The sequence below is a fragment of the Cannabis sativa genome, chromosome 1, assembly GCF_029168945.1.
Source record: "Cannabis sativa cultivar Pink pepper isolate KNU-18-1 chromosome 1, ASM2916894v1, whole genome shotgun sequence".
In the NCBI taxonomy this organism is placed as follows: Eukaryota; Viridiplantae; Streptophyta; class Magnoliopsida; order Rosales; family Cannabaceae; genus Cannabis; species Cannabis sativa.
The window spans coordinates 26,892,134-26,909,186 of NC_083601.1; the positions used below are offsets into that span (position 1 = coordinate 26,892,134).

The following is a 17,053-nucleotide window of genomic DNA, read 5'->3' on the forward strand; positions in this document are numbered from 1 at the left end:
GATTAATCCCAACAATACCCTCCCCATTTCAAATTACCACTCTCCCTCTAACTCTCTCTTTTCTCTCTCTCTCTCGTTCTCACGCAACCCAAACGACCAAACGACACCCACCCTCCCCTAACCGGACCACCACCTCAAGTCACCGGACCACCAACGACACCCCACCAGGCCGGCTACGAAACCCCACCCGACCCCAACAAAACCACCACCTCCAGACGAAATCGCGAAATCGCGAAACCCACCACCTCCAGACGACATAGCGAAACATTTGCAGACGAAATCGTGGAAGCCCCTTACATATCGTGAAACCCAAAGAGACGAACACCAGACCACCGGAGACGATATCGTGAAACCCCAAACTCGCGACACCCCCTACACAAAACCCAGATCCGAAACAGTAAAAAAGGTATTTGTCTAAACTTTTTTATTGTTTTGATTAGTTTTTAATTGTTTGTGGTTCATTTTAAAGAAATGTATTTACTTTATTTTAAAAAAAATTTGATTTCGTTTGAATTTCATTGATGCCGATCTGTGTTCTGGTTTTTGCACAATTTGCGACGTGTCGCGACTATGTTCACGACATAGCGCGACATCGTCTTGGAAAAGTCCAGAATTTATTAGAAACCGTCTGTTTATCGACATTTTGGCGATACATTAGCGACCCACTTCGCGATATATAGTGTTGAGTGCGTAGGTTGCATGATTTTATCGACTTGTATGTGTTTGGCGACATGTTTGCGATGATAGGCGATTCGGTTAGCGATATATGGCAGTCGTACCTAGGATTCATGTTTTTTATCGTCCTGTTTGTTGTTAGCGATATGGTAGCGATATATTAGCGACATAGTTAGCGATATGATTAGCAGTAACTAGGATTATGTTTCATGATAATTTGCGACATACTGCGATATCTTTCACGACATACTTCTAACAAATTTGTTGACAATTTTGCAGATGGCTCCTGAACTTAAACTTCCAGTTTCCTCGCATTTCACTGGACGTCTTACCTATCGGGGTACAGATAGGTTCAGATATATCAAGGCCAAGTTTACTGAGATGGATTTGGTTGACACAGTAAAGGTTAGTCCTTTCGGACACTTTTGGGAAGCTGGAGAGTTGACTTTCTCCGGCGCGTTGGTCCACAGCCTCCTCTTACGAAAAATGAAAGTGGACACAGAAAAGGAGGATGAGGTTTGGTTTCATGTAGGGAGAAATGACATGAGATTCGGACGGATAGAGTTTGGACTCATTACTGGCTTACCTATGGGTAGTGCCCCTACAGACGAGGAAATACACGCTAAGTCCAACGACCATCTAGTTCGGACTTATTTTGAAGGGAAGAGTTCTGTTCAGTTGGACTCCCTTATGCTCCAACTTGAGAGGTGCGAAGATAAAGAAGATGCCTACAAGCTTGGACTGATCGCTTTCATTGAAGGTGTATTAGTATCAAAGGAGGGCAATGTCCAAGTTTGGCCTGAGATGTTGAAGTTTGTTAACGATCTCGAATTCTTCTTTAAGTATCCGTGGGGCGAGCGCGCTTTTCGTAAGCTGATGGAGACATTAGGAAAAAATATGCAACATTACAAGGATAATGTTGACAAGAAGAAGGGGAAGAAGATTGCTCAGGAGGCAAAGTACACTGTTAGTGGCTATGTACCTGCCTTTCAGTACTGGGCATACGAAGCAATTGAGAAGTTGGGGAAGAAGTATGCCCACTGCAACGGGACCAAGTTCCCCAGAATGTTGAGCTGGAAAACACCGGAGGGCCAGCGGAAACAAGATGTCAAGGCAACCGACATTGCACTGTTGTTCAACAGTCGGGTATGTTTCTTTAATGTTCTGTATTTTTTTTTTCCTAAAGAGATATGTTTGAATTTATTGAAAATCAACATTCGCGACATTGTTCTCGATATGTTGGCGACATTATGCGATGTCGCGAAAGAACTTCCTGTCTTGTTTGTCGCGACATATGTCGCGACATGTTATCGACATGTCGCGACAATATGCTGCTTTTTGCGATTATCATAATTTTCGACTTCTTTTCACAGTTTTTAATTATTCTGTGTTTTCTTTTTTGTTTCAGTTGGTGGTGAAGAAGTGCTTGTTTCCCCGGCCCAGTGAAGAGGCATACTTCAAGAGTATTAATGAGGGTAAAGCCCCTCTTTGCTTTGAGATAGATGTGGAACAAACGGTGGACGTTGATGGTACACAGGAGTCTGTGTTTGAAACTCAAGCGAAGACCATCAACGAGGCCGTCACAAAGGCAAATTTAGTTCCACCACCACCGGCACCTGAAGTACACGAGCCATCTACTTCAGCAGGTCCTTCTGCTCCAACCAGTACAACCGTGGACACTGACCTTGCAAAGAGGTTGGATAGCATTGAGGCCCGGCTGGAGAAGCTTGAGTCCCAGCAGGAAGCCGTCATGTTGGCACAGACGGGGTTAGTAAATAGCCATCTCAGTATGAGGCGGTCCTTCACGGAGAGTCAGAAAGATCTGAAGGAGACTCTACTGGCTAAAATGGACGAGTTGATGGCAATGGTAAAAGGAGCGCCCACACCTGGAGAGCCCACACCTGCACCGCAAAATGAGGAACAAATGGAGAGTGATAACGAAGATGTCTTCCCAGAAGATTGGGAAGCAGATGATAACGAGGCACCGTCAACTCCATTGGAAGCAATTATCACGGCCATTGGTGATACACAATCACAGGACAAAGTCCTACTTCTACCTGGATCCCCAGAAAATGTGCCATTTGTGAGGAAGAGGAAGCCGCCAAAGTACTTGAATGACTACACTGCGGAAAAGAAAAAGAGGCGAGTTCTTCTAGAGAACGTAGACCCGGAAAGACCAGCAGACCGTAGATTGCTTCGTACGTTCAAGAGGTGGTTGATTGGAGACATTCCCAATGCCCGACCTAGGAATGTGCACACCGGTGTTGGCGATGTCAAGTTCTTCACAACATTGTTTCTAAAGGGGGAGTGGCTTCAAGATGATGTAAGTATTTAATAATTAATTAGTATTTTTGATGTTTTCTGCAATATCTATTTTATTGTCGATGTGTTAGCGACAATGTCGTGACATTTTCGCGACATTGTTGCTGATACAAAAGTTTTTTCTTTCTATTTTATTTGTCGACATGTCGCGATATTATCGCGATATTCTAGCGACATTGTGACATTTTTTAGTCTGTTCTGTTTAACGACATGTCGCGACATTGTCACGACAGTGTCGCGACACTAGTCAAATTATTCTCACGACATTGTTCGCGACGTTTCGCGACTTTATTTACGACATTGATTAATCTTCTCTTATTTTTGTGCAGCACATAGATGCCATATCACACTTGATGAGGAGGAGACGCCTTCATTTTCCAGAGTTGTACCCTCAGCCAGGTGTGATTTTGGACACAACACTTCCACAATTCCTCATAGGCATTTGGGGCTGCGAGACTGGTGACAGAAGTACGTTTGAATGGCTAGATGCAGTGAACCAGTACTATCTGGGTATGGAGAGCTGATACATGCCATGTTGGAAGGATCAGAACTTCATATACTTCATCGTGTACTTCGCTCATGAAAAACATTGGGTTGTTGTTAAGGTAGATATTGATATGTGGCAGATTCGGGTGTACGATAATGATTTAGCATGCACCACCGATGCACAGTTTGATGTCATCATGCTACCTTGGACTCAGCTGTTTCCACATCTGCTGAGGTCAACTGGCTATTACGATAAAGTGAACAACAACATTCTGAATGTGGACTTAGGGGACAGTAGCCAACTGGCATCAATGCATGTTAAACGCATGCCCAGTGAGGTGGTTCCCCAAAGTAAAACAAGGTAATTGTTAATATAGTATATTATTATTTCCTTTGCCATTACTCTTTAAATGCAATTCAATCTCTAAATGTGTTTGTTGTTAATTTTTCAGTGGTGATTGCGGGGTGTATGCCCTTGAGTACATCGAACACCTAATGCTGAATCGGTTCTTCGACAACATTACAGATGATAACATGAGAATGTTCAGAGATCGGTGGTGTGTAGACTTGTTTTATCAAAACTTAACGTGGTAAAATAGGTACAAGGGTTGTAATTATTTTGTATTTTAAGAACTCCATTACAATTGTACAAACATAGTTGCATAGTTGTTTTTAAATCTGTACAGTTTTTATATATCGAAAAGTGTTCAATTTTGAAAATTTTTACTTACATGTCGCTACAACATCGTTAACATGTCGTTTAATGTCGAAAAAATGTAGTTTCTGAGTGTTTGGTTTCATGTCGCTAAAGCACCGCGAATATGTCGATAAATGTCGATAGAAAAATCATGTTTTGACTCTTCAGTTGATGTCGTTAACATATCGCAAATATGTCGCGAAATATCGATACAAAAGATGTTTCCACATTAAATGGTAATTAATGTGTGACATTTATTATCCCGCCTAACCAACTACTTCACTATGTCGATAACATGTCGCCTGGTGTCGCGACATGTCGCGCAAAATTTCCCAGATTGCTTTGTGCATGACAAACATGTGTACAATTGTGTAATTCAATTTTTACATTTATTATCCCACCTTCCCAACTACTACTTTTGTCTATAAAAGCAATTTTCTATCTCATAAGTTACATATTTTCTTAATTTTTACCCCTACAAGATAATTCTCTTAGCAATGTCTACTAGAAGGAACAAGGGCAAATACCCGATTCTTACTCCTGAAGAGATCAAGCAGGAGCCTGGTTGTGGGGAAATTACGCCTCAAATGCAAAAAGTGCTTGACGACATGAAACGTTTTGAAGATGAACAGCTTATGAACGAGTGGAGGTTACTACAACTTGAAAAAAAAATTAACAAAACAGGTATATGGCCGGCTCCACCACCAGGGTTCCCCGAAGGCTGCCGTTGCTGCAAGTTAGGTTATTTTAATGGTAAACAGGTGAAGCCCGGATCTCTATGCAAATATTGCAAGGCTCATCGACATGGCAAAGAATTTTAATTGTTGTAACTTTTGTAATTGGTAACTGTCGCTAAATGTCGCTAATGTAATCGTTAAACGTCGCAAGATGTCGACTTTTCACTAAATGAACTAAAGTTCCATTAATGTCGCAAAATGTCGCAAAAGTTATCGTGAAACGTCGTGAATTTTAAATTTTTCCCATAATTAATAAAAGTTCTTCATATATCGCAACATGTCGTTAGTGTAGTCGTGGAAAGTCGCATTTTTTTAGTTTTTCCAGAATTAATAAAAGTCATTTCTATATCGCAACATGTCGCCAGTGTAGTCGTGGAAAGTCGCAATTTTTTTAATTTTTCCGGAATTAATAAAAGTTCTTCCTATATCGCAACATGTCGCTAGTGTAGTCGTGGAAAGTCGCAATTTTACGACTTTGTCCAGAATAAATTAAATTTCCAAACATATCGTGAAAATGTTGCTACATATCGCAAAAGTGTCGTGAAATACACAATTATATACAAAAATCTGAGATACCTCGTTAAACAACCACATACACAGAAAATAATGTCGAAAAAATGTCGATAAAACATAGTCATACATAAAAAACTACAAGTAACATGTCATAAACCATAATAATAATAATAATGCATGCAATTTAAAAACGAAAATGATGCCCAAACCCTGGCCTTGCAAGTAGCTTTGTTGTGTCCCAATGCGCCACAATTTGAACATTTGCGTGGTTCCTTGACTTTTTGACCGTTCGATGGAAATCGGTTAGTCCGTAGTCTTCCTGCATTGCTCTTTCTTAGACGACCTACAGGTTTCTTCTCCACTGGTACACCGATTCTCATGTTCTGCATGTGTTCTAGAAGCACCCATTCATCCTCCTCGCCCACAAGATTAATTGTTGCATCGTAAGTATTCTTCCACGTCTCCTTTGTGTAATAGGGGGATGACAGAGCGTAGACACTGACATTCTGAGTAAGCGCTGCGGCACATGCATGGGGACAAGGAATTTTCAACAATTGGAACATGCCGCAAGTGCATGTTCTCTCAACTAAGTTCACATCTCCGCCTTTTTCAAAGTCAGAACCGTCAGCACCTCTTCCAACATTAAACATGTAACGCCCTGTCCAACAGGGACGCCACGTGTGTGCACTTTATTTAAAATACCAATAATTATATAAGATGTAATTATACTAAAAGTGTGGGTAATTAAATTTTTGATAGTTAAAACTCAACCTTTAAACTATTTAACAAAAGATAAGTAACATGATTTATGGGGTCCCCCTGTTTTCAAAATATTTACAAACTGGTTTCAAATTATTTTACAACATAAGCTTTATATTTTCCAAAATACAATCAAAATAGAGCATCCTGTAAACTGGGCTGCCTGCGGCTGGTATGTACATTGCTGCTGCGACCATAAACTCATGGTTGCTCGACTTTAGCCTTTCCTTTACCTGCACCATAAAGCACCAGTGAGTCACAGAGACTCAGCAAGAAAGTGATCAAAACAATAATTGTAAGAAAATGATTATCAACTTATTCTTATGCCATTATGTTTACTCACTATTCGATAATAACAAGCATTCCTTTAAACACACACATTCCTGGTACTTAATAAAGTACCACTTTTTACCACTCGTTACATACGAGCTGAATATGTCACTATCGTTGCCCGATAAAGCAAACGATAAGTAAGAAACCTAACCGCGGTTTCAAGAGTAATTACTCATAACGGTAATAACCGTTTCCAACCCTAGGTCATAACCTAGGCTTAATAAGCTTTAATCAACATCATGATATTAATTAAGGTCACCTCCATTCATTCATTGATTTTTAACCACATACGGTGCTTACCACTTTTCTTACCTTAATTCAGAAGTCAAGAATATGGCCGACCTGGGTGGAAAAACAAGCTAGGCAATCCCGGTCCTATGTCACGACAATTGAAACACAATAAATACCTTAACATAATATTCCGGATTAAAACCCTAATTTAAAATCGATTAGACTTAGGCTTCACCACATATATAATAATTCAAATAACTCAAAATTATTCAAAGGCAGGTACTAGGTTCATCCCCGAGCTAAACACGATTCAGAGAAAAACCCGAGAATTTTTCCCCTGCTGTAACCGGTCGACCGGTTCTGATACAGCAGAACCAACCGGTCGACCGGTTGCTGCCAGACCAGAAAAATTCTGGTTTTTCTCCTCCAGCTCGAACCAAAACCATTTCAGACCTAATTTGCACTTCCAGAACAGTTCAATATACCAAATACAACATATTCAACACATCATTTAATCACAATTCACCATTTAACTCAAAATCAACATCTCACTTGATAATTTGCATAAAAACATCACTTTCAACATCTATTTAATTGAACAGCCCTCAATCTCACTCAATCTTCATTCAAACAAGTTTCAAATCAACCCTAAGAACCTACCCTAACCTCAGTTTATACCCCAGCTCAGGATTTAAAGAAAACCTTACCAAAACCTAACTAAACTCAAGGAAATCAATTAAGGGAAGAGTAGATGGATCATACCTTCACTTAGCTAGCTTCTAGGGTTAGGATTAGCTCAAGAAATTGAAGAAAATAAATGAGTTTTCCCCTGGTTTCCAGCAGCTTCAAAGATCGGCAAGAGAAGAAGAAAAGAAGGAAGCTTGAAGTTGTGATTATTTTGCTTTCTTGCCTTGGAAGCAACTTAAATAAGGTTGCACTCTCTTTTTTTTTTTTTTTTTTTTTTTTTTTTACTAACAATCAGCCCACAAGGAGTCAAAGGTCAAAAGTCAAGCATAGAGAAAAAAATGACTAACTTACCCTTAAAAAAAAAACTTAAACTAAAATTATAACCTAGGGGCATTTTGGTAATTTTAATAATTTCCCAATCCGACATTCTAATAAAATTCTAACTTAAATCCGGGATATTCTTAAAATAATTCTTTCATTAATGTCGTGACATTGCTAACCACATAGCTAAATTTCCACAATTACCGGGCCCAAAATAACGTATTTCATTAATTAATTGCTCAACAATTACCTAAGTAAGATCATAATCCTACTTCATTTCCCAAGTAATTACATATTTAATAAAATATGTCCATTTAAATATTATTTATTTTCTGGGATATTACAACTATCCCCCACTTATAGGAATTTCGTCCTCGAAATTTACCTGAAAAGCTCGGGATACAACTCCCGCATCTGCGACTCTAATTCCCAAGTCGCTTCTTCAACTTTGCTGTTCCGCCACAACACTTTGACTAGTGGAATAGTCTTGTTTCGCAACACCTTTTTTTTCCTGTCTAAGATCTGTACTGGTTGTTCTTCATACGACATGTCGGTTTGAAGCTCAATGTCTTCATAACTTAAGATATGAGTTGTATCAGATACATATTTCCGAAGCATCGAGACATGAAACACGTTATGAACTCCAGATAAAGCAGGAGGTAGAGCCAACCGATAAGCTACCTGACCTACTTTCTCAAGAATCTCAAATGGACCAATAAATCTGGGACTCAACTTTCCCTTCTTCCCGAACCTTCGAATTCCCTTCATTGGGGACACCCGAAGAAAAACAAAATCCCCAACTTGAAATTCAACATCTCTACGCTTTGGATCTGCGTAGCTTTTCTGTCTACTTTGGGAAGCAAGCATACGAGCTCGAATCTTCTCAATAGCCTCGCTCGTTCTTTGGACAGCTTCAGGTCCAAGGTACCTACGTTCACCAGCCTCATCCCAGTGAATAGGTGATCGACATTTCCTTCCATAAAGCATCTCATACGGAGCCATGCCAATGGTACTCTGATAACTATTGTTATAAGAAAACTCAATCAGAGGTAGGTACTTGTTCCAAGAACCTTCAAAGTCCATTACACATGCCCTCAACATATCCTCAAGTATCTGGATAGTCCTTTCAGATTGACCATCGGTTTGAGGATGAAAAGCCGTATCTTGAATTTCAACTTAGTACCCATTGCTTGCTGTAAACTTTCCCAGAATTTGGATGTAAATTTTGGATCTCGATCTGAAACTATCGACTTTGGGGCACCATGAAGTCGAACTATCTCCTTAATATACAAATCAGCATATTGATCCACTGTATACGTTGTCCTCACCGGGAGAAAGTGAGCAGACTTCGTATATCGATCCACTATCACCCAAATAGAATCATAATACCCTACTGTTCTGGGCAACCCTACCACAAAATCCATGGTGATGTCTTCCCATTTCCATTCAGGAATCTTTAGAGGTTGAAGCAAACCTGCCGGCCTTTGATGTTCTGCTTTAATTTGTTGACAGGTTAAGCATTTTGACACATATTCAACAATATCCTTCTTCATACCCGGCCACCAGTATAAAGCTTTCACATCATGGTACATCTTGGTTGTTCCTGGGTGTAAGGAGTACGGTGTAGTATGAGATTCATCAAGGATCTCTTGTCTGATTTCTTTATCAACCGGTACACAGATTCTGTTTTTGTATCGCAACAACCCATCAGATAAGCACGAAAAGTCTCTTGCCATCCCAGCCTCTAATTTTTCCTTATGTCCCTGTAGCTCAAGGTCACCTTGTTGGGCTACTCTAATTATTTCCAATAGATTAGATTGTATGGTGATATTAGCAAGTTTTCCAATTACAAATTCAATTCCCGCTCTCGTCATATCCTCAGCCAACTTTGCTGAGATTTCCTTTAGTTCACAAACTTGCCCTGGTCCTTTCCGACTTAGAGCATCCGCTACCACATTTGCTTTACCAGGGTGGTAGAGAATCTCGCAGTCATAATCTTTGACCAGTTCTAACCATCGTCGTTGCCTCATATTTAAATCCTTCTGAGTGAAAAAGTACTTGAGGCTTTTGTGATCTGTATAAATTTCACACTTTTCACCGTACAGATAGTGACGCCAAACTTTTAGTGCAAAGACAACCGCTGCTAATTCAATATCATGGGTAGGATATCGTTGTTCATACTCCTTCAATTGCCTGGATGCATAAGCAATCACTTTCCCTGACTGCATAAGAACACAACCTAACCCTTGTTTGGACGCATCACAATAAATCACAAACTTTTCGTCACCTTTTGGTAAGGTTAGCACAGGAGCGGTAATCAACCTTTGCTTCAATTCCTGGAAACTACCTTCACACTTGTCAGTCCAAACAAACTTACAATTCTTTCGGGTCAACTCAGTTAAAGGCGTAGAAATCTTTGCAAAGCCCTCAACAAATCTTCGGTAATACCCTGCTAACCCCAGGAAACTTCTAACTTCAGTTGCTGACTTAGGTCGAGGCCAGTCACGAACTGCTTCAATCTTTACTGGATCCACTAAAATACCATTTTTACTCACCACATGCCCCAAGAAACTCACCTGAGGTAACCAGAATTCACATTTCTTAAACTTGGCATACAACTTATGCTCCCTGAGACGTTGTAATACCATTCGAAGATGTCTTTCGTGAGTCTCTTCCGAGTCTGAATAAATTAGAATATCATCGATAAAGACAATAACAAAATCATCCAGAAAATCTTTGAACACTCGGTTCATCAAGTCCATAAATGCTGCCGGGGCATTTGTTAATCCGAAGGACATTACCAGGAATTCATAATGACCATACCGGGTCCGAAAAGCTGTCTTGGGAATATCCTCCTCTCGAATCCTCAGTTGGTGATAACCAGATCGAAGATCAATCTTAGAAAAGACAGTTTTACCCTGCAACTGATCAAATAAATCATCTATTCTTGGCAGAGGGTACTTGTTCTTCACTGTTAATTTGTTTAACTCCCGATAATCTATACACATTCGTAATGTTCCATCTTTCTTTTTCACAAACAAAACTGGTGCACCCCATGGTGAAGTACTAGGTCTAGTAAATTTTAAATCCATCATCCCCTGTAATTGAACTTTTAACTCTTTCAGCTCTGCAGGTGCCATCCTGTAGGGAGCTTTCGATACAGGCTCAGCTCCTGGTATTAAATCAATCTCAAAATCAATTTCACGTTTTGGTGGCAACCCTGGTAACTCTTCTGGGAACACATCCAGAAATTCTCGAACCACTGGAACATGCTCCGGTCCCGCTAGTGGTTCCCTGGAAATATCCACAACACTCGCCAAGAAACCAATGCACCCCTCACACAACAAATCCCTTGCCTTAAGAGCTGAAATTAAGGGAATCCGAGATCCTTGCATCTTACCCACAAATACAAAGGGGTCCTCGCCCTCAGGCTGAAAAGTTACCATCTTTCTTTTACAATCAATGGTGGCATTGTATTTAGCAAGCCAATCCATCCCCAAAATAACATCAAAATCCTCCAGATTTAATTCTATCAGATCAACTGATAACTCTCTTCCTTCCACAAACACTGGAAGGGATCGAACCCACCTGCTGGAGATAACCAACTCCCCAGTAGGCAACAAGGTTCCAAAACCTCTAGAAAGCACATCACTAGGTTTATTCAGCTTCTCAATTATTCTACTTGAAATATAAGAATGCGTCGCACCAGAATCAATTAACACGATCAATAAAGTACCGGCAACGTAAAGTCGACGACTGTCACAGTAGAAGGACCAGCATCAGCCTCAGCTTGAGTCAGGGCAAATACTCGGGCAGGAGTGGGTGTATCATCCTTCTTCTGCTCTAACCGTAGCAATTGTGGACAATTTCTCTTCATGTGACCCACCATTCCACAGTGGAAACAGGCCCTAGCCTGACACTCGCCCAGGTGATGCTTTTTACACCTCGGACATTCAGGAAAAGTCCGCCAGTTTTCATTCCCACTACGACGGAAACCTTGGTTACCCTGGAATCTTTTGTTTGGGCTGCCGTGATGATTCACTAGGTCTTTTCTGCGGTCACCAAAATCGGTACCCCTACCCGAACCGGCACTGCCGTTTGCTTCCATGAATCTCTTCTGGCAATATTTTTCTTTCGTATCTGAGCCTCTGCACCCTCAGAAACTAAAGCCAACTCAACTATCTGAGCATAAGTTCGGGCAACCCCCGGTTGTTTAGAAGCAACAATCACATCCCGGGCGATGTGTTCATCCAGCCCCCGAATAAACTTTGCTTTTCTAGCAGCTTCAGTAGCCACCTCATCTGAGGCAAACTTTGCCAGTCGATCAAACTTAGTAGCATACTCTGTCACAGTCATACTACCCTGAGTTAACCGTATAAACTCTTCTGCCTTTGCTGCCTTAATAGACTCATTATAATACTTCTCAAAAAATAAGGCCCGAAAAGTTTCCCAGGTCATATTATTCAGATCATGGCCCTGAGATACAATCTCCCACCAAATACGGGCATCATCTCGTAGCATATAGGTAGCACACCTGACCCGGTCATTATCTTCAACTCGCATAAAATCGAAAATGGATGTTATCATACTCATCCATTGTTCCGCTTTGAGTGGATCAGCACCACCCTCAAACACTGGCGGATTCTGCTTCCTGAACCGCTCATACAATGGTTCCAAGCGATTCCCTGCATCCGGTGGCACTACAAGAGGTGCCGGAGGATCAGGATTCAGATTTAGAGCAGGCTGAGCTCGCTGCTCTCTTAATTCTCTGATTTGCTCACCCTGCTGCCGAATAGTTTCTTGCATAGCAGCATATAACTCTTCCCAGTTAGGTGGTGGTAAAGGGTTCTCACCCTCACCAGCAGCCCCGAGCCCAGCTAGCTCGCGGGTACCCCTACCAGTCCGCCTTGGGTGCATAACTATACACCTGCGATCACATTCCAAGTAATAACAATACTGATAAGTATTTCCATATATTATAATTCTTCCCACACCATTCCGATACCAACATAATTCAAATAATCAGGTAATCAGAAAATTAACAAGCTATCTTTTAACTTAAAGCTTACTAAACCATGAGTCGATCAGGTCCTTGCAGCCAATGTACATATCAACCAGTCTTCAGGATCTAAAAACCTTGGCGCTCTGATACCATGTTGTAACGCCCTGTCCAACAGGGACGCCACGTGTGTGCACTTTATTTAAAATACCAATAATTATATAAGATGTAATTATACTAAAAGTGTGGGTAATTAAATTTTTGATAGTTAAAACTCAACCTTTAAACTATTTAACAAAAGATAAGTAACATGATTTATGGGGTCCCCCTGTTTTCAAAATATTTACAAACTGGTTTCAAAGTATTTTACAACATAAGCTTTATATTTTCCAAAATACAATCAAAATAGAGCATCCTGTAAACTGGGCTGCCTGCGGCTGGTATGTACATTGCTGCTGCGACCATAAACTCATGGTTGCTCGACTTTAGCCTTTCCTTTACCTGCACCATAAAGCACCAGTGAGTCACAGAGACTCAGCAAGAAAGTGATCAAAACAATAATTGTAAGAAAATGATTATCAACTTATTCTTATGCCATTATGTTTACTCACTATTCGATAATAACAAGCATTCCTTTAAACACACACATTCCTGGTACTTAATAAAGTACCACTTTTTACCACTCGTTACATACGAGCTGAATATGTCACTATCGTTGCCCGATAAAGCAAACGATAAGTAAGAAACCTAACCGCGGTTTCAAGAGTAATTACTCATAACGGTAATAACCGTTTCCAACCCTAGGTCATAACCTAGGCTTAATAAGCTTTAATCAACATCATGATATTAATTAAGGTCACCTCCATTCATTCATTGATTTTTAACCACATACGGTGCTTACCACTTTTCTTACCTTAATTCAGAAGTCAAGAATATGGCCGACCTGGGTGGAAAAACAAGCTAGGCAATCCCGGTCCTATGTCACGACAATTGAAACACAATAAATACCTTAACATAATATTCCGGATTAAAACCCTAATTTAAAATCGATTAGACTTAGGCTTCACCACATATATAATAATTCAAATAACTCAAAATTATTCAAAGGCAGGTACTAGGTTCATCCCCGAGCTAAACACGATTCAGAGAAAAACCCGAGAATTTTTCCCCTGCTGTAACCGGTCGACCGGTTCGATACATGCAGAACCAACCGGTCGACCGGTTCTTTGCATCAGAAAAATTCGGTTTTTCTCCTCCAGCTCGAACCAAAACCATTTCAGACCTAATTTGCACTTCCAGAACAGTTCAATATACCAAATACAACATATTCAACACATCATTTAATCACAATTCACCATTTAACTCAAAATCAACATCTCACTTGATAATTTGCATAAAAACATCACTTTCAACATCTATTTAATTGAACAGCCCTCAATCTCACTCAATCTTCATTCAAACAAGTTTCAAATCAACCCTAAGAACCTACCCTAACCTCAGTTTATACCCCAGCTCAGGATTTAAAGAAAACCTTACCAAAACCTAACTAAACTCAAGGAAATCAATTAAGGGAAGAGTAGATGGATCATACCTTCACTTAGCTAGCTTCTAGGGTTAGGATTAGCTCAAGAAATTGAAGAAAATAAATGAGTTTTCCCCTGGTTTCCAGCAGCTTCAAAGATCGGCAAGAGAAGAAGAAAAGAAGGAAGCTTGAAGCTGTGATTATTTTGCTTTCTTGCCTTGGAAGCAACTTAAATAAGGTTGCACTCTTTTTTTTTTTTTTTTTTTTTTTTTTTTTTTTTACTAACAATCAGCCCACAAGGAGTCAAAGGTCAAAAGTCAAGCATAGAGAAAAAAATGACTAACTTACCCTTAAAAAAAAAACTTAAACTAAAATTATAACCTAGGGGCATTTTGGTAATTTTAATAATTTCCCAATCCGACATTCTAATAAAATTCTAACTTAAATCCGGGATATTCTTAAAATAATTCTTTCATTAATGTCGTGACATTGCTAACCACATAGCTAAATTTCCACAATTACCGGGCCCAAAATAACGTATTTCATTAATTAATTGCTCAACAATTACCTAAGTAAGATCATAATCCTACTTCATTTCCCAAGTAATTACATATTTAATAAAATATGTCCATTTAAATATTATTTATTTTCTGGGATATTACAAAACAATTGTGCACCGTTACGTAGGACACTTCTACGTCTACCATCCTCGTGTTGCTTTATCAAATCTTCCTCAAAATGAGTTGCCAAAGGGGTAACACACTTACTTGCCTTTTCGAGACGGTTAGCAAACCAATTTTGTAGTGTGAACCTTATGAACTCAACTAGAGTAGTCATTGGATATGCCCAGAATTCTTCAGTCACGTTGTTAAGGCTTTCTGCAGCGTTGTTTGTCATGATGTTTTACTTGTCTCCTAGACAATAAGGACGAGCCCATTTTTCTAATCCTATATTGTCAACATAAGCAGCGATGGGAGGATCCATCTGTCGAAGCACCTGCAAATGTCTATCACATTCCCTCTTCGACCATGCGTAAGCGGCCATCCATATTTGCGTGTTACATACATCAGTCTTGAACTTGTGGGTGACATTCATAGAAATATGTTTGTAGCATGCACAGTGGCATGCTTCGGGGAAAATAACCTCGACAGCATGTTCAATGCTTTGATGCCTATCCGATACAAACACTAAGTTTTCAACCTCCCCAATCGCTTCCTTTAACTTCTGCAAGAAATACTTCCAAGAGTCGTGATTCTCGCTGTCAACAATTGCAAAGGCAATCAGAAACAGTTGGTTATTTGCATCGTACGCTACAGCAACTAGAATTGTGCCCCCAAACCTTGTCTTCAAGAACGTGCCGTCGATACTAATCACAGGACGACAAAACTTAAATCCCCTCCTACAAGCAGCCAGTGACCAGAAACAATACTTGAACTTATTATCCTCTGTGATAATGTTTGTAATAGTACCTGGATTCTTCTGTTCCAGCTCGTAAAAGTAACCAGGTAACTGACTATAAACTGCTGCTGGCGTACCCCTCGAATACATAAGTCCCTTCTCTCGGCACCTCCAAGCCTTCTCATAGCTCATCTTGATCCCATACTCCTGAAACATATCCCTTTGTATGTCTTTAGCTTTGTACTTAGTTCCATCTGATTTGAACTTGTTCTTAATGAGGTGGCCAACAACCCACGGTGCTGCTTGACGGTTATCAGCATGTCTAGAATCCAGGCTACATGTGTGTTCGTTGTGGAATACAGTAACCTCAAACATGTCACAATGTGCCCTCTTCCTCCCCCTCACTCTCCATTTGCAATCTGAACCCCTGCAAGTTGCATAAAAAACATCGGTCCCAGACTTCTTCACCATGAACTCAAAATTCATTTTCAATGCAAACCTTCCAACCACATTTTTCAATTCAGTCTTATTTGTATACAACTTGCCAACATATATTTCCCCTGAATGTGTACCAGTAAGAGAAGTTATATAAACATTATTTTCCTCTATGTCTTCCCTTGTCCACACAATAGGTTTGAATTTTGTACAAACTTCAAAATCAGATGGTACAGTACTACGAGGAGGACACAGGCGTCGCTACTGGTGCCTGGTGTTTCGTGATTTTCACTCCGAGGGGTTCTTCTTTCTTGGTCTTTCCTTTGCTCCCTTGGACGTGGTGGAGATGGTGGAGGTAGTTCTAACCTTAAAGAAGGTACCTCTATAGGTTCATGAACTTCCAACTCCGCATTACCATCCTCGTTCAAATCTACTATAGGATCATTGTTGTAAAATGCACCATCAAACTCATTGAACTGGTCAAATCCATTGTCAACCCTATTATCCTCATCTATATTAGTAGGGGCCTGCTCATTCATCCCTACGGCTGGATCTGTTTCTGGGACAAAACTCCCAACAACACTTCTTGGGAGGACAGTTGGCGGAGTAGGCCCCAAAAGCGCATGCCTTTTAACCTTAGTCACAAACAGTGGCAGCAAGTTCTCTACACTCATTTTTGCCTTCATTCTTAAGAACAATCTTACTTGACTATCTTTCACTAAAACTTCTGGCGGTATCATATTCCCTTTCATGTACATATAACACACCTCTATTTTCAGTTCATACACAATAGGGTCTATATCCAACTCTTCATACAAAATATCATTCATCTTTTCTAAAGTAGTGTCAACCTCAAACATTAACATCTTACTTTTTGGATTATTGAATATGCAGTTGAAACCTTCAACTGCCCAAGCCCCATCATATAGTACAACTAC

The 17,053-nt window shown here is 40.2% G+C and overlaps 2 protein-coding genes across 2 annotated transcripts; one reads left to right on the plus strand and one right to left on the minus strand.

Moving 5' to 3' along the window:
- The first annotated feature begins 954 nt into the window (after positions 1 to 954).
- LOC133033569 (uncharacterized) lies at positions 955 to 3,521 on the plus strand. The gene is made up of 3 exons (XM_061108426.1): positions 955 to 1,821; positions 2,084 to 2,998; positions 3,327 to 3,521. The coding sequence occupies exons 1-3, from the start codon at positions 955 to 957 to the stop codon at positions 3,519 to 3,521; spliced, it is 1,977 nt and encodes a 658-aa protein (XP_060964409.1).
- Positions 3,522 to 5,579: 2,058 nt separating this feature from the next.
- LOC133033570 (uncharacterized) lies at positions 5,580 to 6,080 on the minus strand. The gene has a single exon (XM_061108429.1). It carries the CDS (start codon positions 6,078 to 6,080, stop codon positions 5,580 to 5,582), a length of 501 nt encoding a protein of 166 aa, XP_060964412.1.
- Between the last annotated feature and the right edge of the window lie 10,973 nt (positions 6,081 to 17,053).